The following is a 23,007-nucleotide window of genomic DNA, read 5'->3' on the forward strand; positions in this document are numbered from 1 at the left end:
GGTCCCATCTTATTCGTTATTACTAAGGTAACTAAACGTCCTTTTGGGCTTTCTGGGAGGCACAGTGGTGAAGAACCCACCTGCCAATTGAGACACAGGAGATGAGGGTTCAATCCCTGGGCTGGGAAGACTTTCCCTGGAGAGGAAATGGCAGACCACTCCAGTACTCTTGCCTAGGAAATCCCATGGACAGGGGAGGCCCGGTGGACTATAGTCCACAGGGTCACAAAGAGTCAGATCCAACTAAGCACACACACATATATCCTTTTACCATTTATTTGTGCCCTTTACTTACCTACTACTGTCTGTCAGCTCTAACCTAGGCTGTAAGTAGGAGAGTGCTTTCACCTCCTGTCAGGACGGCTCCAGACACCAGTTCCATTCAGGTCTCGAGTCTCTGAAAGCCACTTAGAGATCCAGCAGCAAACAGGCCTGCAGCCCTGATCATCAAAGCACGAGCCTCACCTCTCACCTGCTGAGTTTCTGATGACCAACGTGCAGTGAAACATCCTTCTCACAAGTCTGAGCAACAGTTTCCTACAGAACTTTTCCTCTAAGCTCCTAGGGTCTCACACCACCACCATTTCTCCTCTTTCATTCCCTCAGCTCTAAGAATGTTAGCTGCTTCTTACAGTTACTAATCTCTGGACTACTTCGGTGTCCCTCTGAGAATCAATCAGCTAGTTTAACAAATTCATGTATTATGTCCACCAGTATTTGAACTGGATAGTATGATTTCTTTTTTTCTGACAATATGTTAACTGCTGCTAACTGATTTACCTGCTAAGCTAACTAGACTATCGTGTTCTCAACCATACTAAATAGGCAGGTCAAAATTCTGGAACTGAACTGTAAAAGATGGGCAATTTTAATCGTGATGAAGACTAATAAAATCTAAAGTAATATACAGAGGCTTGAATAATACAATGCAGTACCTGAAAATGGAGGATCACTGACAGGGAACTGAAAAACAGATTTATTTTGCCATGAAATACAACAAAATATTGGCAACATAAATTTGTCTACATATCACCTACTTAGGTACCTATGGAACAAAGTATTTGGCGGACAGTAAAGAGACCATACAAGAGCAGAAGAATACAGATGGCTTGAGAGTTTATCATTCCTTAGAGAGAAAAAAAAATGAGATTCATTAACCAATGAAAAATGTAAAATCAGATCTAGCTATTCCTGTTACTTAATTATCAGCATCACTGGAACTCTGGAGGGGAAAAGAACAGTAAATAAATATATGCATTAAGGAAAAAAGGTTGCTAGTTTGGTATTATAAATTACAACATTTTATCCTAGAAACAATCAATGTATAATCTGCATCGTTTATAGTTAACTGACTCTACTTGTTCTAAATATAACTTAAACTCTCCTTAACTCTTCTTTGAAAAATTTATAATCACCATGAAGCCACATGATGTGTGTGCTGCCTGCTTTTCATTGAGGATCGAGTCACTGATACCCAAGACTCTCAGTTCTATAAAGATTCTAGCTTTTTTCTTTTGGTCATGCTGTGAGGTTTGCTGGACTCTCAGGTCCCTGACTGGGGACTGAACCCGAGCCCTACGCAGTGAAAGTGCAGTGAAACTGCTGGACCACCGGGGAATTTCCAAGATCCTGGCTTTCTTATATTTCAAGTAAACTTTCTCATTTGATTGCAGAGTACATCATGAGAAACACTGGGCTGGAAGAAGCACAAGCTGGAATCAAGATTGCCAGGAGAAATATCAATAACCTCAGATATGCAGATGACACCACACTTATGACAGAAAGTGAAGAAGAACTAAAGAGCCTCTTGATGAAAGTGAAAGAGGAGAGTGAAAAAGTTGGCCTAAAGCTCAACACTCAGAAAACGAAGATCATGGCATATGGTCCCATCACTTCATGGGAAATAGATAGGGAAATAGTGGAAACAGTGGCTGCTTTATTTTTCTGGGCTCCAATATCACTGTAGGCGGTGACTGCAGCCATGAAATTAAAAGATGCTTATTCCCTGGAAGGAAAGTTATGACCAACCTAGACAACATATTAAAAAGCAGAGACATTACTTTGCCAACAAAGGTCTGTCTAGTCAAGGTTATGGTTTTTCCAGTGGTCATGTATGGATGTGAGAGTTGGACTGTGAAGAAAGCTGAGCACCGAAGAATTGATGCTTTTGAACTGTGGTGTTGGAGAAGACTCCTGAGAGTCCCTTGGACTGCAAGGAGATCCAACCAGTCCATCCTAAAGGAGATCAGTCCTGGGTGTTCATTGGAAGGACTGATGTTGAAGCTGAAACTCCAATACTTTGGCCAGCTGATGCGAAGAGCTGACTCATTTGAAAAGACCCTGATGCTGAGAAAGATTGAGGGCAGGAGGAGACGGGTGGGGGAAGGGAATGAGATGGTTGGACAGCATCACCAACTCAATGGACACGGGTTTAGGTGGACTCCGGGAGTTAAGTGATGGACAGGGAGGCCTGGCGTGCTGCGGTTCATGGGGTTGCAAAGAGTCGGACATGACTGAACTGAAGTGAAAAATAAACAGTCTGTTAGTTGTTCAGGCACGTCTGACTCTGCGATCACATGAACTGTAGCCCGACAAGCTCCTCTGGCCACTGGATTTTCCAGGCAAGAATACTGAAGTGGGTTGCCATTCCTTATTCCAGGGGATCTTCCCAACCCAGGATCGAACTACTGTCTCCTGCTTAGCAGGTGGATTCTTTACCTGAGAAACCTTCTTCCACTTTCATGCAAATTAACCCTCCCCAATTAATCTGGTTAAGAACATATACTTACATGACAGATTAATCTTGGAACAATATTCTACATGTCTATGGTACCTACCCCTCTGCTGACCTTTCTCCCAATTGTCCTATCAGCCTGCTTCTCCCACAGCTCTCTGAATTACATAAATGGCATTATGAATGAAGGTGCCTCCCTCCCTTACCTGCAAAAAAAATTCATACACTGAAGCCCTAATCCCCTAGGAGTGTGATGGTATTTGGAGAAGTGGCCTGCAGGAGACAATCAGATTTAGATGAAGTCATGGGGTCCCTCATGATGGGAGCAGTGTCTCTGTAAGAGATATCAGAGAGCTTGCTCTTTTCTTCCCTCCGCCATGTGAGGAGGCAAGGCGGCCTTCTGCAATCCAAGTAGGAGGTTCCCATCAGGACCCAAAAGTCAGCCAGCACCTTCACCTTGGACTTCCTAGCATCCAGAAATGTGAGAAATGTCTGTTGTTTAAGCCACCAAGTCTATGGTATTTTGTTTCAGTAGCGTGAGCTAATCAACCAAGACAAGTGGAAAATAAATTTTTGCAGGAAAAAATCACAAGCACTCTGAACTGAATAGTCAGAATACTCCATTTCCTGATTCTCTTTAAAGCTATTCTATTTGCTATCCCCCGATTTATTGGCACATGCTAATTCTATAAGCGAACTGAAGTTGCAATTTTCAAAACCATAAAACACTTAAAAATAATGTCACAGCTATGTAAAAAATCAGATCGGTGGCACAGAAGTGAGATTTTCTTCTTAAACTAAGGGAAGTAAGTGAAGTAACGAGGTAAATCTACAAAGAAAACTCCTGAAAAGATTCTGCACTACCTATTAACACAGTTTAGTGGCAGCGAGAGAAACCAAGAAGTGCCTCCCAGAATGTGTCCAGAGAAAGTGACTCCTTAAATGTGAAAGAGATAAAATCCTAAACCTTTTTCCCCTCACAAAATTGAGATGAAAATAATCATCAACAAAAAACTGAGCCTACAGCAAAGACAATGAAAGGAATGCTTGTAAAATCGCTCAGTTCATCCTCACTGGTTCTTAAAAAATTCATCAATTTTCTAAAGCAGTGCTGAATTAATGTAGAACTCATTTTTAAAACTTTTACTCTTTATACTCAGATATTTCAAAATTCAGATTCTAGTCTTTTCTCTAGTTACATGGAACATAAAGAAAAGCGTAATCAAACAAACCCATAGGCATGGGAAGCTATTAAGATTGCATAAAGGATGAAATTTAAACATCTGGTAAAGTACTAGTTTATAAATATGGTTGCAACTGTTTTTGTTAATGAAGAAAAAAAAACAAAAGAGTTAAAATTCGTTATCAAATATGACCACAATAAGATAAATCTCAACAATTAGAGGAAAGGGCTTACCACAATTATGTAGCATATTTGAGATGAAACCACAGGTATAAATGATTAGATATTTTATAAGACTTAAAACTTACTTTTTTACTAATTACACTTGTACAGGCATATTAATTTTAAACTATTTAATGACAGTATGTGCTGGTGAATTTTCAGTAAAGTATAAATTTTTAAGCAAGTACATATATTATCAACTAAAAAACAAAAGAAACAGAGGATTTTGGCAAGAGAGTCAACTAAATGCCATCTACACTGCAGTTTCTAGAGCCTACATCAAATTTTCCTATGCCACAAAGGCAGCTTCCAAACAGCACTGAGGTCAAAGACTGCTTTAGACAGCTGTAGTATGCTCCATGGGAGAAAGCAAGTATAAAAAATAAGAAATTCTGCTTCATTTTCTCTTTTTAATGGAAGTCAACATTCATCTATTTCAACAATAAAATGTGAAAAAGATTTTCAAGGCTTCCTCTACTTATCCTGCTTTAAGCAAGGTTGATTGTCAGAGTCATCAAATTCAGAATTTGTCATATTCATAAAAGACATTTTTTTATCACAAAAAATATAAAAAACTTGTTTGCAGTAAATAAAATTACTGTTTAGCTTAAAAAGAAAGAAAAAGCAATTTGCAAAGTCTGAAACAACTCATCAGTCAACAACTATGAGGTAAGGCTGAGTATTTTTCCTTAAATTTCGGAAAGAAAAAGTAAGTCTAGAAGTTGGATAAAGGAGAATGATTATAGGGACCATAAGTCATTTAATCACATTGTTCTGTAACAATGAAAATAGTATGAATAAAAATAGTAAAGTTAAAATAAGTATCATGATCAATCACTACTCCTCGGTGAAGAAGTCCTTTGCTCAGTATTTCCAGAGACAATAAAGAATCTAACCAGTGGATCACATACCATCACCACCTCAGTCCACTATACAGCATGATCAAGTTGGTCTCTCAAAAAAAGAGAGGAACCAAATGAAGTTTCTAGAACAGGAGGTGGGAACCATGTACGATTCCACTTTTCTGCATCATTCTGAGCACGTCTTCTCAGTGATTACTGCGAACATAGCTTAAGAACTTAGACAGTGACACCAGAAAAGGACTAGTCATTGAACCTGATCATCAGTGCCAGTCTGGGCTCCTGACTTTGTAATTTAGCTCCATTATGTGAAAATTAACCAAGTTAGAACAAAAGCGTACCAACAATCAAGCAACAAGTATGAAACATTTTTGTTTTGTTGAACTAATTTTAAAATATTCAACTATCAAACTTCTGATCTTTTTTAAAATACACAAAGCGAAACAGAACGTAAATCTGCCTAATCTTAATTCTAATAGCCAGAACATGGAAGCAACTTAGATGTCCATCAGCAGAAAAATGGATAAGAAAGCTGTGGTACATATACACAATGGAGTATTACTCAGCCATTAAAAAGAATACATTTGAATCAGTTCTAAAGAGGTAAATGAAACTGGAGCCGATGATACAGAGTGAAGCAAGCCAGAAAGAAAAACACCAATACAGTATACCAACACATATATATGGAATTTAGTAAGATGGGAATGATAACTGTATGCCAGACAGCAAAAGAGACACAGATGTAAAGAACATACTTTTGGACTCTGTGGGAGAGGGAGAGGGTGGAATGATTTGGGAGAATGGCATTGAAACATGTATACTATCATGTAAGAAACGAATCACTAGTCTAGGTTCGATACAGGATACAGGATGCTTGGGGCTGGTGCACTGGGATGACCCAGAGAGATGATATGGGGAGGGAGGTGGGAGGGGAGCTCAGGGTTGGGAACTCATATACACCTGTGATGGATTCATGTCAATGTATGGCAAAACCAATAAAGTATTGTAAAGTAAAAAAATAAAAAATAATTTTAAAAAATAAATAAAATATAGAATTCAAAATTTTTTCATATTAAGAACTGGGTACTCTGAAGTAGTTTCCCGAAAGCATGGAGATCTTAAAGGGAATTCAGATCTCATTTAATATAAGCCTCCTATTTACAAAGAGGAAACCTAAGCATTAACAGGAACTTCCAATAGCTGAACTCTGAAATAGTATTGTCAAGGCTGGGACAATTGTCTAACACAGGGCTCCTGACTCCCAGGAGAATGCATTTCTTTACTAACTTTGAAATCTGCCTCAGAAGATACTGTTAAATTCCAACATTATTCCCACAGTAAGGACATTCTCAGTTTAGAAACTGTTCAAGTACTGCCATTTCAAGGTGACTGAAAAGAATCCACACCTAAAAAGACTCTGTGTCTGATAGTTTTCCACAGCTGGACAATTTCTTTTCAACTGCAAGTTCTCTAATAGTCAATAATTATATATATAATCTCTAATATATTATTATAGATATATTAGATAAAATATCTAATCAGATATATATTATAGTCCCTATAGATATCTATCTATATATGGATATATCAATAGATAAATACATAGATATCTCTGTATCTATGTATCTATATATATCTAATTAGATATATTATCTAATATATATTATTATATAATAATCTCTAATAGTCAAAGTTTCTGATTTTCACCATATGAAATCTCCTGAGGGAACAGGGAGAGAAAGATTTAGATGTCACATAACAAAGGAAAATGCACATGAAGTCTTAAAACGTGGTAAATGCACAAGTGTATGTACTTGCACACACATGCATAAAATCCTATCCTGAAGAAAAAGAAGCGGGTTAAATAGGTCGTCACTAACAATCGCAGGAAGAGACTGGGAGCAATTTTCTACCATGTCCCTCTTTTATGTTTCAAAGGTATGAAATTCACTTTTCTTCAGCTTAGCTGCTTTCACTCAAACCATGATCAATTGATTCAGGCCAAACACTGAGTCACAGACACAGGTTGCTACTTGGGACAAAAAGTTCTGACTCACAGAAGAAGGGGAGACTGTCACTTCTAATAAGCCATGTGGTTAAAGAAGCTTCTTTAATCAATTCTGCACTGGATTTGAGATCGGACATTAATAGTTCTGTGTATAAGAATAAACCACAGTATTTCCAACAGAAAATGACCAAGCCTGGCCTGTACTTTTACCCTGGAAGGGATAAGCAAAGACCTGGAAAGACATCTCAAACTCCTAGAGAGAGCTTCTAAATTTCACACTAACACCAGAACGGTAGCCAAATTAGGTGAGTTTAAGACACACACACACACACACACCTGCCGGGAGCCAGCGTGAGGAACTCCGCCCATGGCAAAGGTCATGAGGAAGGAGGCTTGGCATACGCAAAGGCATGATCAAGCCTCAGGAAACCCCCTGTTCCCGAGCATCTAACCCCAAAACCAGAGTCTGTTTTATGCTCTCCTCCATAACTGTTTTTCTTGGAGAAGGAGTAAACACGCAGCTCCAAGGCAATAAAAATTCTTGGGCGTGACAAGAGTGTTTCAGCTTACGGACTCCTCTGAAGGTTATCTAGCCCACCTGTATAGGTTCGTCTGGCCACATGTGATTGATTACAGCCTCCCAATCTGAGAGGCATGAGATGTTTCAGACTTACTAAAGGCAAATTCTTTTGGGAAGTTAGAAATTATTAGTATAGTGGGTTGGTTAGGAATTATATTGGCGAAGGGTTTTTCATTTGTTGTGTCAATAATTGCCGCTAATTCCCTCCTCCAGGTCGGACAAGGATGTCTCAAGGATGTCAAACCTCTCTGCTAACAGACTAGCTTGTGTGACAGGATTATCCATACTCCTGCCACTACCCACATGATTGTTTACTACCTCTTAACCATAAACAGCACAGAGAGTTTTGGAGTATTTTGAGAGTCTTGATTAGCATAGGGCCTTTTCTTCTTCTTGAGTCAATGATTGCCGCCAGGCCTCCATATCCTTAAGCACCTGGGAATATATTAATCAATGTATTTGGAATATAGAAAAGGAAATATAGTAGTTTTTAAGGTTAGCAATACTAGACTTTTTGAGCTAATGGATTTTCTCTTTTGTAATAGATCACTGTGCTTTGTTATAAATCACTGTGTCCTTGTTATGTAAAAATGTAACTTTATCACTATCTTCAGACTAAATAGATCTTAAGGGGAGCATTGATGAAAGGCTTTTCATTTGTTGGGCTGATGTTTGCTGCTAAATCTCCATGTTCCCTACCCTTATAATGAATATAACTAACATATAGGAGAAATAAGTATTAACCTTTAAGCATATAGGAGAAATAGGTATTAACCTTTAAGATTAATCATGTTAACCTTGGGTAAAATAAATTCCTTTCTTGATTGTAACTCACCACACCCTCACCCTATAGGAATGTAACTTTACTTGGAGGATGGTGCCTGGTTTAAGAAAAAACACCCTTGGAAAAAATAAGTTTTTGGTTATCAGAAAGAAAGGATCATAAAATCCCTAAGAACTTTTTATGTAAAGCACCTGATTTTGATAAAGGTCAGGACTGCTGACCCCCAAGTGACTCTGTATTCATCCCTCTATGTAACAAAAGGTATACAAGCAAACCTAAAAATAAAGAAAACGGATCAGTTTCCGGAAAGACTGATTCGCCCATGTCGCTTCTTTCTTGCTCCCGTTTTTCTGGCTGAATTCCCATCTGGAGCATGGATGCTATTTCATGTAATCCAAGTTATTCAGCCTCTTTTTCTCCACTAATCTTCCTACTACACTATCCATTTCTAATCTCTCTATATCTGTGATTAAATATGTATTTTTCCAAGGACGCCGACTCCATTCCCCCACCTTCGAATCACCCTGAATCCACCGGGGCTGGACCCCGCCACACACCCACACACACACATCCTGAAAAGAATCAAGTTGGAAATGCACAAAAATATCAAGTGTCACTTATTGAAAGCATACATGTGTCCTCTTCTGAGGCAAGATTTTATATGATCTTGGTAAAAACCCTCTTGAAGAGCAGCAGAATTCTAATTCTCCCCCATATAGCAATGAAGAAACCAAGTTCTAGAGATACTGAATAATTTATCCAACATCATATAACCAGAAACTGAGAGATCAAGTCCCAGAACGTGGAGTCTATTTGACTCTAAGCCTGTAATATTTTTCCCACTATTTTGAAGGCTCTACTTTCCATCATGATCCACAAACATGTTAACTACTAAAACCTAAGGATATTGAGTTTCCCACAAAACACCGCAATTTTCCAGGTATGTCAATTTAGAAAGATTTCCTCAACTCTATCAACAGACATTAAGACATTGTTAGGAGACAAATAAATCCATTATAAGGCTGCCTCCCCTGTCTGAAAAGCGGGTATAAAAGCGGGTAGTGAATGAGATGTGATGTACTGGGTTCATCCATCAAATCAGGAAGAATGATGATAACAAAACAGACCATAAAGGAAAACCAAGGTAAGATCTGGTAACCCTTCTTCTTGGGATTTACACACTCTGACTTCTAAAAGCAACTAATAAAATGGCATATAGAAAGGCACTGGTGGGCTCGACAACTGAGACCACTGCAAGATCGCAGCAGTTTCCTTAAATGCAAACTATGCATCTGCAAGCCGCCCTCTTTCAGAACACTTAAGCACCTTGGGCAAACTGCTGAGGTCAAGTCACCAACTGGGAACAGTAAGAATTTGAAATGGAAAACTAAGCTATTCCACTTACATGCCAGTTACTGACTGCTTGCCTTTCAGCTCAAAATTCAACTTGTTTGCCAGGACAGTGAAAATGAATCTGGCACAATGTAAATGTTTCTCAGTAAAGGACACAGTAAAGACACTGCAAGAGGGAAGGGTTTTGCCTCCCACTCCTCCCAGGATACAGCAGCCAGCAGTGCCCAGTGGCTGACAGCCACCCCAGGAACCCCCTTAGGCTGCTTTGCAGCAGAGTGCCTCCACTAAGAAACTGCCCTGTGCAGAGTTTCCCCTCAGTACCTTAGAAGGCAGAATTCTGGCACATTCCAGAGAGCAGATTTCTAGTAAGTTCCACTGATGTAGTACCACAACAACTTCTCTACCATTCAGAGAACCACATCATGCCGATCTCAGCCCAAGGGAGGTGGGGGGTGGGGGGGGCCTGGTGCAGTCTCCTACCCAGCACTAGGATGAGAAAAAAGAGGCATACGGTGAAGACCTCTGTTTAGATTTTGGAGAGAACATACATTACATTTGAGTGTGAGACACCACAATGGACCTTCAAAGTGACCTGGGAGGTTTCCAACTTTGATTGAGGGAAAGAAACAAAGGAGCCTCTGCAGTAAGTTCAGGCTGCAACCCAAGCTTCTCTACCACATAGGACCTAGGCTCCAGGTTCAGGCTATCTGAAGTGTCCGTGGCAAGGAGAGTTGCTTACAGAGCCTCGATTCATTGTGCTCCACAGCAGCTCTTGGCTAAAGGAACTGGTGCTAGAGACGCAGGCTTTCCTCAACATTCCATAGACGGCTTTCCAGCACGTTCCACTGGTATGACATTACTGACACCATGTCTTCTCTACTATTAGGTATATCATAGCCATGCACTCTGGTAACAGGGTGAAGAAGAATTTTCAGGGGAACTCTAACCTAGCCCCAAGAAAAGCACCTCCTCTATACATTCGTTATTTTTGCATTCTTTAAGGTTCTCTCTCACTACTCCAATCCCTATTATACTTAATCACCCTTTATACGAAACTTTCCCTACCCAAACTACTACCCAGTGTTTCTTTTCTCCTGAGACACATACCAACACACCGTATAAAGAGCTTGCATGGCTCTCTTCTGTACCATGAAAACCAACATTAGAAACATCTTAAACAATTAGAATTCACTTTGACATGCTTTACTTTTAAAGCTCAGAATTAAACGGGAGTGACTTAGACTGAGTATAAGCGTAGCAGCAGCAGTGGCAGCTGTGTTAGTCGCTCCGCTGTGCCTCTCTGGGACCCCATGGACTACAGCCCACCAGGTTCCCCTCTCCATGGAATTCTTCAGGCAAGAACACTGGAGTAGACAGCCATTGCCTTTCTTCAAGGGATCATCCCAACCCAGGGACTGAACCCAGGTCTCTGGCATTGCAAGCAGATTCTTTACCATCTGAGCACGAACGGTGCCATTTCACTTATGCTTTGGCATACTGTACATTCTTTCTCCAAACATTCTATAGTTTAAACGACCGTTCATCAGCCCTTAGCTTATAATCGCCAGCCTTTAGCACTATTATTAGTAATTCTTCCTCTTCTTATTCAAGCTCTTCAAAGGAATAAAAGATAAAGGCCCAAATTGAAAACAAGTTACAAAATTAATTTTCATTATTAAAAGGAATGGTTATTAGCTATAAAATTAATAATCTCAAATAGCATGATTCAAAGATACTGTCTTGACTATGTCTATATTCCAGTAAGAGATATCCTAATTCTATAACACTGTTAACCACAAGGAAGATCAAATAAACATGTAATGGTGAGTTGGTACAAGCTGAAAGACCTCTTGGGAAAGGGCTTAACATGCAGGGAACCCACAGGGACACATTAAAACAGTGTGTCAGTGTCTCCTGTGCCTGGTAACTGGAAATAAACTAAGGAGTTCACTACTCTAACAGTTCAACAAAATTTTAAGCCTGGCAATTTTAATAACCTATTTACAAAATCATACCAACAAAAATTACTAAGAGGAAAAGGCATCATATCTGTTATAAAAGTAGAAAATAACCACCAACAATCCATCAAAAAGCGAGAAGAAGCAAGACGACCAGATTACACACTGAAATGCAAACAAACGCTTTATGGGATTTTTAAAGAACTTTAGGATTATATTCTAATTTCCAAAAGAAAAAAAAACAAACAAAAAAACCTAATTATCACTGAAAGTTTATTCTGAATGACTCCAGAAATGAAATGAGTAAAACTGTTACTAGCCACCATTACGGGAGGTTTGTCTAAAAAATGTAGTAAGACAAAACAGAAATAAGATAAAACTAAAATTTCTCTTCCACTAATGTTGTATGTTTGTTTAAAAGTTTGCTTTAGAAAAATTCGGCTTTTAAATGGAAATTTATTTTAGGAAATTCAGGTTTTTCTTACTTGAGAGAGTCCAGGGGACGATGCATGTCCCGGGGGCGTTGCCGCAAGGTTTGGATGCCCCTTGTTTATCTCATGTGCTGAGTAAGGGGAAGGGGTCGGGGGTCCCGGTTGTCTTGCTACTTGTGTTACCTGTGAAAAAATCAGTATTTAGTAAGACTATTAGTAACTCAGTATTAATAAATATTGCAAAAGAATAAAATAAGATTAAAGACTTAAAATTTCAAAATTGAAAAAATGAAATTAGTATAAAAAAAGAGAAATGAATATTTTTATCCACTTGATAAAAGATTCTCAAAGCATACTTAAAATTAAAATTTTTAAAGGAAAAAAATAAACGAAAAAAGCCAGACTAGAAACATCATCCTATAGGATGCCATTTATTTGTTATTTTGTAAAAAGACCAAAAAGGAAATATCAATAAATGATTACAAGAGCAAATAATAATTACAAAAAGGGCACAAGGATATACCAGGGAGTGACATAACTTGTTTTAGATCATGACTGTAGGCACATTACATATCTCTTTGTACCTGTCAAAAACAATGGAAGTATACATAGGACTGTAATAAGGTGAATTTCACCTTAAATAAATGATACCTCAATAAATCTGACAAAAAAAAGTTACTTATACAGCATAATCACATTTTTGTTTCTAAAAAAGCACATCTAAATATACATAAACATATTTCCATATGTGTATTTATGTGTAAATATGTGTGCATATATAAACATATATATCATTTCAGTTCAGTCGCTCAGTCGTGTCCAGCTCTTTGCAACTCCATGAATTGCAGCACACCAGGCCTCCTTGTCCATCATCAATTCCCAGAGTTCACTCAAACTCATGTCCATGGAGGCAGTAATACCATCCAGCCATCTCATCCTCTGTCGTCCCCTTCTCCTCCTGCCCTCAATCCGTCCCAGCATCAGGGTCTTTTCCAATGAGTCAACTCTTTGCATGAGGTGGCCAAAGTATTGGAGTTTCAGCTTCAGCATCAGTCCTTCCAATGAGCACCCAGGACTGATCTCCTTTAGAATGGACTGGCTGGATCTTCTTGCAGTTCAAGGGACACTCAAGAGTCTTCTCCAACACCACAGTTCAAAAGCATCAATTCTTCTGTACTTGACCACTAGAAAAACCATAGCCTTGACTAGATGGACCTTTGTTGACAAAGTAGTGTCTCTGCTTTTGAATATGCTATCTATGTTGGTCATAATTATGCTTTCAAGGAGTAAGCCTCTTTTAATTTCATGGCTACAATCACCATCTGCAGTGATTTTGCAGCCCAGAAAAATAAAGTCTGACACTGTTTCTACTGTTTCCCCATCTGTTTCCCATGAAGTGATGGGACCGGATGCCATGATCTTCGTTTTCTGAATGTTGAGCTCTAAGCCAACTTTTTCACTCTCCTCTTTCACTCTTATCAAGAGGCTTTTTAGTTTCTCTTCACTTTCTGCCATAAGGGTGGCGTCATCTGCATATCTGAGGTTACTGATAGCTCCCCCAGCAATCTTGATTCCAGCTTGTGCATCCTCCAGCCCAGCGCTTCTTGTGATGTACTTCTGCATATAAGTTCAAAAAGCAGGGTGACAATATACAGCCTTGACGGACTCCTTTTCCTATTTGGAAACAGTCTGTTGTTCCATGTCCAGTTCTAACTGTTGCTTCCTGGTCTGCAAATAGATTTCTCAAGAGGCAGGTCAGGTAGTCTGGTATTCACTGCTCTTTCAGGATTTTCTGCAGTTCATTGTGATCCAAACAGTCAAAGGCTTTCACATAGTCAATAAAGTAGAAATAGATGTTTTTTTGGAACTCTTGCTTTTTCGATGATCCAGCGGATGTTGGCAATTTGATCTCTGGTTCCTCTCCCTTTTCTCAATCCAGCTTGAACATGAGGAAATTCACAGTTCCTGTATTGCTGAAGCCTGGCTTGGAGAATTCTGAGCATTACTTTACTAGCCTGTGAGATGAGTGCAATTGTGCGGTAGTTTGAGCATTCCTTGGCATTGCCTTTCTTTGGGATTGGAATGAAAACTGATCTTTTCCAGTCCTGTGGCTACTGCTGAGTGTTCCAAATTTGCTGGCATATTGAGTGCTGCACTTTCACAGCATCATCTTTCAGGATCTGAAACAGCTCCACTGGAATTCCATCACCTCCACTAGCTTTGTTTGTAGTGATGCTTTCTAAGGCCCACTTGACTTCACATTCCAGGATGTCTGGCTCTAGGTGAGTGATCACACCATCGTGATTATCTGGGCCGTGAAGATCTTTTTTGTACAGTTCTTCTGTGTACAGAAGTTATTCTTGCCACCTCTTCTTAATATCTTCTGCTTCTGTTAGGTCCATATCATTTCTGTCCTTTATCGAGCCCATCTTTGCATGAAATGTTCCCTTGATATCTCTAATACACATACTGAAAAGTATATATATATCATATTAAAAAAGATTTATAAAGATGATACACAAAGATCTTAACAGAAAGCATGCAAGTGTTTTTTTTCCTACTATTTTTATATTCTCATATAGTTCAACAGTCATGAACTTGAACAATCAAAAAAATAGCATATGTATTTATGTAAATAAAAATCATGTCTCCCCCACTTTTTATGGGTAATAAAGTACCCATCAGCCTTTGACAGGTATGAAACCACTTTACTCTGGCCCCTTTCTAGCATCTAACAATCTTACCCAACTCTATCACAGTCTAACCCATAATAGCACTGACAATTTGGCTAACCTCCATGAATACAGGGCAATTCTGCAGTTGTGTGTGTTAAGTCATTTCAGTCATGTCTGACTCTTTGCGACCCTATGGACTATGGCCCACCAGGCTTCTCTGTCCATGGGATTCTCTAACAAGAATGCTGTGGGTTGCCATTTTCTGCTCCAGGGAATCTTCCTGACCAACGGATCGCACCCTCATTTCTTATGTCTGCAGCATGGCAGGCGTGTTCCTTACCACTAACACCACCTGGTAAGCCCCATCTTCCCATCTGAGACATAACTTCCTGCTTTTTCATGCTGATTAACTTTCTGTAATGTGGCTTTTGTTTAAGTCTCTGTGGAGCTGAGGTTTTCTGGCTGCTTCTGCCTGCCCTCTGATGGAGGAGGCGAAGAGGCAACAGTGATCTTCCTGATGGGAGGGACTGGTGGTGAGGTTATCTAATATAAAAGAATTCATTCTCCTTAGGGTGAGTGAAGCCATGAATCCTTTACAATCTGATAGAAACAAACTTCTTCCTATCATCCTATATTTAAATGCAAATATAGATTACAAAAACCAATTATGTTGAATTATGGGTATTAATACATTAAGACAAACTTGTGATATAATATACATTCTGTATAACTGTATTGAAAATAGTAACTAATGGCAGTTGCTGCCCACATTCATAACTCAAAGAAATTATAACATTTACTGAGATATTTAACCCCAGTTCATAGATCCCCTGAATTCTACAACAGAGTTAAAAATTCTACCCAGGGAGAAATGAAAGTGGTTTCTAAATGACATTAAATTTTCCTAGAATTCACTCAGCCAGTCAGAAGCTCTGAAGAAAGTCTACTCCTTGGTAATTTAAGCCTAGAATGCTTTGCATGCATGCACACTAAGTTGCTTCAGTCATGTCTGACTCTCTGCAACTCTCTGTCTACAGCCCACCAGGGTCCTCTGTCCATGGGATTCTCCAGGCAAGATACTGGAGTGGGTTGCCATGCCCTCCTCCAGAGGACCTTCCCAACCCAGGGACTGAACCTGCATCTCTTATGTCTCCTGCATTGGCAAGTTCAGTTCAGTCGTTCAGTAGTGTCTGACTTGTTGTGACCCCATGGACTGCACCACACCAGGCTTCCTTGTCCACCACCAACTCCCAGAGCCTCAACATCATGACGAACAACTCACTGATGCCATCCAACCATCTCGTCCTCCATCATCCCCTTCTCCTCCTGCCTTCAATCTTTCCCAGCATCAGGGTCTTTTCCAATGAGTCGGTTCTTCTCATCAGGTGGCCAAAGTATTGGAGCTTCACGTTCAGCAATAGTCCTTCCAATGAATATTCAGGACTGATTTCCTTTAGGATTGACTGGTTTGGTCTCACAGTCCAAAAGATTCCTATCAGTCTTCTCCAGCATCACAGTTCAAAGCATCAATTCTTTGGTGCTCAGCTTTCTTTATAGTCGAACTCTGACATCCAAACAGGACTTCTGGAAAAATCTTTGACTAGATGGCCTGTTATCAGCAAACTAATATCCCTGCTTTTGAATATGCTGTTGAGGTTGGTCATAACTTTCCTTCCAAGGAGTAAGCGTCTTTTAATTTCATGGCTGCAGTCACTATCTGCAGTGATTTTGGAGCCCTAAGAAATAAAGTCTGACACCGTTTCTACTGTTTCCCCATCTATTTCCCATGAAGTGATGGGACCAGATGCCGTGATCTTTGCTTTTTGACTGTTTTCAGCCAGTTTTTTACTCTTCTCTTTCACTTTCATCTAAGTTTCTCTTCCCTTTCTGCCATAAGGGTGGTGTCATCTTCATATCTGTTCAGTTCAGTTCAGTCGCTCAGTCACGTCCAACTCTTTGGGACCCCATGAATCACAGCACGCCAGGCCTCCCTGTCCATCACCAACTCCCACAGTTCACTCAGACTCACATCCATCGAGTCCGTGATGCCATCCAGCCATCTCATCCTGGGTCGTCCCCTTCCCCTCCTGCCCCCAATCCCTCCCAGCATCAAAGTCTTTTCCAATGAGTCAACTCTTCCCATGAGGTGGCCAAAGTACTGGAGTTTCAGCTGTAGCATCATTCCTTCCAAAGAAATCCCAGGGCTGATCTCCTTCAGAATGGATTGGTTGGATCTCCTTGCAGTCCAAGGGACTCTCAAGAGTCTTCTCCAACACCACAGTTCAAAAGCATCAATTCTTTGGCGCTTAGCCTTCTTCACAGTCCAACTCTCACATCCATATATGACCACAGGAAAAACCATAGCCTTGACTAAATGGACCTTAGTTGGCAAAGTAATGTCTCTGCTTTTGAATATACTATCTAGGTTGGTCATAACTTTGCTTCCAAGGAGTAAGCGTGTTTTAACTTCATGGCTGCAGTCACCATCTGCAGTGATTTTGGAGCCCCGCAAAAATTAAGTCTGACACTGTTTCCACTGTTTCCCCATCTATTTCCCATGAAGTGATGGGACCGGATGCCATGATCTTCGTTTTCTGAATATTGAGCTTGAAGCCAACTTTTTCACTCTCCTCTTTCACTTTCATCAAGAGGCTTTTTAGTTCCTCTTCACTTTCTGCCATAAGGGTGGTGTCATCTGCATGTCTGAGGTTATTGATATTTCTCCCGGCAATCTTCATTCCAGCTTGTGTTTCTTCCAGTCCAGCATTTCTCATGATGTACTCTGCATAGAAGTTAAATAAGCAGGGTGACAATATACAACCTTGACGGACTCTTTTTCCTATTTGGAAACAGTCTGTTGTTCCATGTCTAGTTTTAACTGTTGCTTCCTGACCTGCATACGGATTTCTCAAGAGGCAGGTCAGGTGGTCTGGTATTCCCATCTCTTTCAGAATTTTGCACAGTTTATTATGATCCACACAATCAAAGGCTTTAGCATAGTCAATAAGGCGGAAATAGATGTTTTTCTAGAACTCTCTTGCTTTTTCGATGATCCAGCGGATGTTGGCAATTTGATCTCTGGTTCCTCTGCCTTTTCCAGAACCAGCTTGAACATCAGGGAGTTCACGGTTCACGTACTGCAGAAGCCTGGCTTGGAGAATTTTGAGCATTACTTTACTAGCCTGTGAAATGAGTGCAATTGTGCGGTAGTTTGACCATTCTTTGGCATTGCCTTTCTTTGGAATTGGGATGAGGTTACTGATATTTCTCCTGGCAAGCTGGATTCCAGCTTGTGCTTCAACCAGCCGGGCATTACAGATGATGTACTCTGCATGCAATTTAAATAAGCAGGGTGACAATATGCAGCCTTGACATACTCCTTTTCCTATTTGGAATCAGTCTGTTGTTCCATGTCCAGTTCTAACTGTTGCTTCTTGACCTACATAAAGATTTCTCAGGAGGCAAGTAAGGTGGTCTGGTATTCCCATCGCTTTAAGAATTTTCCACAGTTTGTTGTGATCCACACAGTCAAAGGCTTTGGCATAGTCAATAAAGCAGAAATAGATGTTTTTCTGGAATTCTCTAGTTTTTTCCACGATCCAACAAACGTTGGCAATTTGATCTCTGGTTCCTCTGCCTTTTCTATATCCAGCTTGACCATCTAGAATTTCTCGGCTCACGTACTGTTGAAGGCTTGCCTGGAGAATTTTGAGCATTACTTTGCAAGGATGTGAGATGAGTGTAATTGTGCGGTAGTTTGAGCATTTCTTTGGCATTGTCTTTCTTTGGAATTGGAAATGAAAACTGACCTTTTCCAGTCCTGTGGCCACTGCCGAGTTTTCCAAATTTTCTGGCATACTGAGTGCAGCACTTTCACAGCATCATCTTTTAGGACTTGAAATAGCTCAGCTGAAATTCCATCACGTCCACCTGTTCTGTTCGTAGTGATGCTTCCTAAGGCCCACTTACAGCCTCCAGGATGTCTGGCTCTAAGTGAGCCACCATCGTGGTTATCTGCATCATTACGATCTTTTTGGTATAGTTCTTCTGTGTATTCTCGGCAGGTTATGTCTGGCAGGTTACACTGGCAGGTTATGTCTATCTAAAACAGACACGAATACCTAGAGGCTCAGCTACCCGTTCCCAAAGCAAAAATAAAACAGACTCGTGGAGAACTAGTACACTCAAAAGCTTACAGGTTAAGAAGAGACACAAATATGGTAAAAAGGGACCAACGTTTAAAACCAAAATTAATTGTGTTTCATTTCTTTACTGCTTTTTTTCTGGCCATGTGGCATGTGGCATCTTAGTTCCCAGACCAGGGATCAAACCTACACCCCCTACCATTGGAAGCATGAAGTCTTAACCAATGGACCTCCAGGGAAGTCCTTCTTCCTTCTTTTCAAATAGTTTTATGATTTTTTTGAAAACTTTGTTTACAATTTCAAGTCAAAATTACATTTATAAGGGCATGAAGTTTACCATGAAATGTTATAGCATTTATAAATCTCATCAGGGCAATTTTTCAAAGGATAAAAATCAAAATGCTATCTAAACATCTACTTTAGGAAAAATTAATAACCAGAATGAAGAGTTCTTACATGCAAATCTCTCACTAACAAGGCTTTATAAATTTATATTCTTACTTCACATACTTTAGAAGTAAATATTTTGATATTTTACTAAAGCAAAGCATCAAAATAGATACATATTTTTAACACTATGATGAAAATTCTCTCAGTGAAATATGTTAGCTATATTAAATGTCAGGTTAATTCTCCAATTCATTATGATAAAACAAAGATTAAATTTACCCAGGTAAAAAAATCCTAATGTGGGAAAATGTTTTTATAATTGCTGATGAGGGGCTTCCCTGCTGGCTCAGCTGATAAAGAATCTGCCTGCAATGCAAAAGACCTGGGATAGATCTCTGGATTGGAAACATTCCTTGGAGAAGGGAACAGCTACCCACTACAGTATTCTGGCCTGGAGAATTCCATGGACTGTATAATACATGTATTTAACTCAAATAAAACAAACAAACAAAAAAAAACAAATCTTTCCTGAAATTAATAGTAAATGAATATTATCATATAATCACTATACGTCCATGTCACACAAAGCAATCTATAGACTCAATGTGATCTCTATCAATCTACCCATGACATTTTTCATATAACTAAAACAAATACTTCTAAAATTTACAGGGGACCATAAAACACTTAACAATTGCCAAAGCAATCCTGAGGAAGGAGAACAACGCAGGTAGCATAATTTTCTCAGACTTCACACAACACTATGAAGTCACAACAATCAAAACAGCAGAGTATTGGTGCGCGTGCGCGCACACACACACACACACACAAACACACACACAAACAGATACATGGACCAACGGAACAGAATAGAGAGCTCAGAAATAAACTCACACACCTATGGTCAATTAATCTTCAACAAGGAGGCAAGAATATACAATGGGGAAAAGACAGTCTCTTCAGCAAGTGGTATTGAAAAGTTGGAAAGCTGCATGCAAATCAATGAAGTTAGAACATACCCTCAGGCTGTACATTAAAAAGCTCAAAACATCTTTAAGAGTTATATATCAGACAAGACATAAAACTCCTAGAAGAGAACACAGGCAAGACATTTTTTGAAATCATATTGTTATAACCTATGTCCTTTGAATATAGTGGCAAGAAGTTCTCATTTATTGAGGAAAAAAACAAGTTTTTTCATTATTATTAGTACCATCTCAACTGTGAAGGCTGGGAGCAGAACTATAAAATAGCTAATTATGATAACTAATTACGTCCAAAGCAACAAAGATTTTTCTCTTTTATACAATACTTTATTTAAGCAAAATTAATCAATTGCCAACATCCGCTGGATCATGTAAAAAACAAGAGAGTTCCAGAAAAACATCTATTTCTGCTTTATTGACTATGCCAAAGCCTTTGACTGTGTGGATCACAATAAACTGTGGAAAATTCTGAAAGAGATGGGAATACCAGACCACCTGACCTGCCTCTTGAGAAATAGGTATGCAGGAAGCAACAGTTAGAACTGGACATGGAACAACAGACTGGTTCCAAATAGGAAAAGGAGTATGTCAAGGCTGTATACTGTCACCCTGCTTATTTAACTTCTATGCAGAGTACATCATGAGAAACGCTGGGCTGGAAGAAGCACAAGCTGGAATCAGGATTGCGGGCAGAAAGCTCAATAACCTCAGACATGCAGATGACACCACCCTTATGGCAGAAAGTGAAGAGGAACTAAAAAGCCTCTTGATGAAAGTGAAAGAGGAGAGTTAAAAAGTTGGCTTCAAGCTCAACATTCAGAAAACGAAGATCACGGCATCTGGTCCCATCACTTCATAGGAAATACATGGGGAAATAGTGCCCGACTTTATTTTTATGGGCTCCAAAACCACTGCAGATGGTGACTGCAGCCATGAAATTAAAACACGCTTACTCCTTGGAAGCAAAGTTATGACCAACCTAGATAGCATATTCGAAAGCAGAGACATTACTTTGCCAACAAAGGTTTGTCTAGTTAAGGCTATGGTTTTTCCAGTAGTCATGTACGGATGTGAGAGTTGGACTATAAAGAAAGCTATGCACAGAAGAATTGATGCTTTTGAACTGTGAAGTTGGAGAAGACTCTTGCAAGTCCCTTGGACTGCAAGGAGATCCAACCAGTCCATTCTAAAGGAGATCAACCCTGGGTGTTTACTGGAAGGACTGATGCTGAAAGGGAAACTCCAATACTTTGGCCACCTTATGCGAAGAGTTGACTCATTGGAAAAGACCCTGATGCTGGGAGGGATTGGGGGCAGGAGGAGAAGGGGACGGCAGAGGATGAGATGGCTGGATGGCATCACCGACTCGATGGACGTGGTTCGCGTGAACTTCGGCAGTTGATGGACAGGGAGGCCTGGTACGCTGCGATTCATGGGATTGCAAAGAGTTGGACACGACTGACCGACTGAACTGAACTGAATCAATCATTTCTTGGTATGCAGACAGGGACAGTGTGTTTGTGTGTGCATGCACACTGTAGTTAAAAGATTTTATGCCGAGAAATATTCATTTTTTATGCATATTATAGTTTTGCATTAGCAATAATATGGAACATCCAAAATTCTCATTCATATGCTTGTGGAAATATAGACTGGTAAAAGTTCTCTGGGAAAGAACTTGACACTAGCTAATACCTTTGAAAATAGGTATACCCCATAGCTTACTTCTTATTTTGCTTTTTTCTTGTCTCTTTTTTCTTGGAGGATAATGGCTTTATAGCACTGTTGGTACAGCACCTCTGTCGCACAGCCTAGCTCTCTGTAGATATACATTTGTGAGAAAACAGGAAAACATGCACCAAGATACGTTTACAAAAATATTCATAGCTGCACTGTTCTTATTACCCAAAACTGGATAACACAACATTCATTAGCAGGAGAATGAATCAGTAATGAAATATTTTCCTGTATGGAAATCAAATTAAAAACTAGAGCAACATTTCACCATTTGAATGACTCTCATAAATGTTAATGAGTGAAAAAGAACACAGAATACAGAATATGATTCCAAAAATGTTCCAAAACAAACAAAATTTGACTATATTAATTTAGAAATACATAAGTGAATGGCAACACCATAAACAAAAATAGGAAATTTTTTTAAGCCATCTATATCAGGAAGAGAAGGAGTAGAGATCAGAAAAGACCATATTATGTTTTATTCTTTTAAACCTGGGAGGTGAGACAGTTTTTGCTTTAAAATTATTTGTTAAACTCTACATTTATGTTTTATGCACTTTCATGCATGTGTAATTCTCTTCAACTCCCTAAAAAAGATTAGAAACAAAAACAAGCAAATTACTTAGGACCTAGGTTAAAGTATTAGTTACAATGGTATTAATTATATTGCTGTTCTACAAGAGCAGAAAGAATATAAAAAGAAAATAAACTAAAAGAATATCTCAGGACTTCCCTGGCAGTCCAGTGGTGAAGATCCCTGGATGGGGAACTAGGATCCCACATGCTGCAGGCTGTGGTCTAAACAAAAAATAAATGAAGGGAAAAAAGAAAGAAAACCTCTAAAATTTTGACTGAGTAAAAACTTCAACTAGCTAGTAAATTTCATTCAAAAGTTTTACCTAAAACCATTTCCTATAAAATCAATGCTATTTGTTGTTTACTGAGCAATGTAATTTGA

General features: G+C 39.4%; 1 protein-coding gene across 13 annotated transcripts in view; it reads right to left on the bottom strand.

Annotated features, from left to right (window-relative positions):
- EIF4G3 (eukaryotic translation initiation factor 4 gamma 3) overlaps positions 1-23,007 on the bottom strand; it is a 354,292-nt gene that overhangs the window by 216,717 nt on the left and 114,568 nt on the right. For 8 of the 13 annotated variants that reach the window (XM_018055179.1, XM_018055175.1, XM_018055165.1 and 5 more), the window contains exon 1: positions 12,168-12,291. The exons of 1 other annotated variant lie outside the window; for it this stretch is intronic. In XM_018055179.1, coding sequence (XP_017910668.1) covers positions 12,168-12,193 — 26 coding nt within the window. In that variant the 5' untranslated portion in view covers positions 12,194-12,291. Of the gene's footprint in view, positions 1-12,167; positions 12,297-23,007 lie in introns of those variants that run through there. 4 more of the 13 variants (XM_018055176.1, XM_013974607.2, XM_013974613.2 and 1 more) reach the window with 2 other exon arrangements.

Source organism: Capra hircus, chromosome 2 (assembly GCF_001704415.2).
Source record: "Capra hircus breed San Clemente chromosome 2, ASM170441v1, whole genome shotgun sequence".
Lineage (NCBI taxonomy): Eukaryota > Metazoa > Chordata > Mammalia > Artiodactyla > Bovidae > Capra > Capra hircus.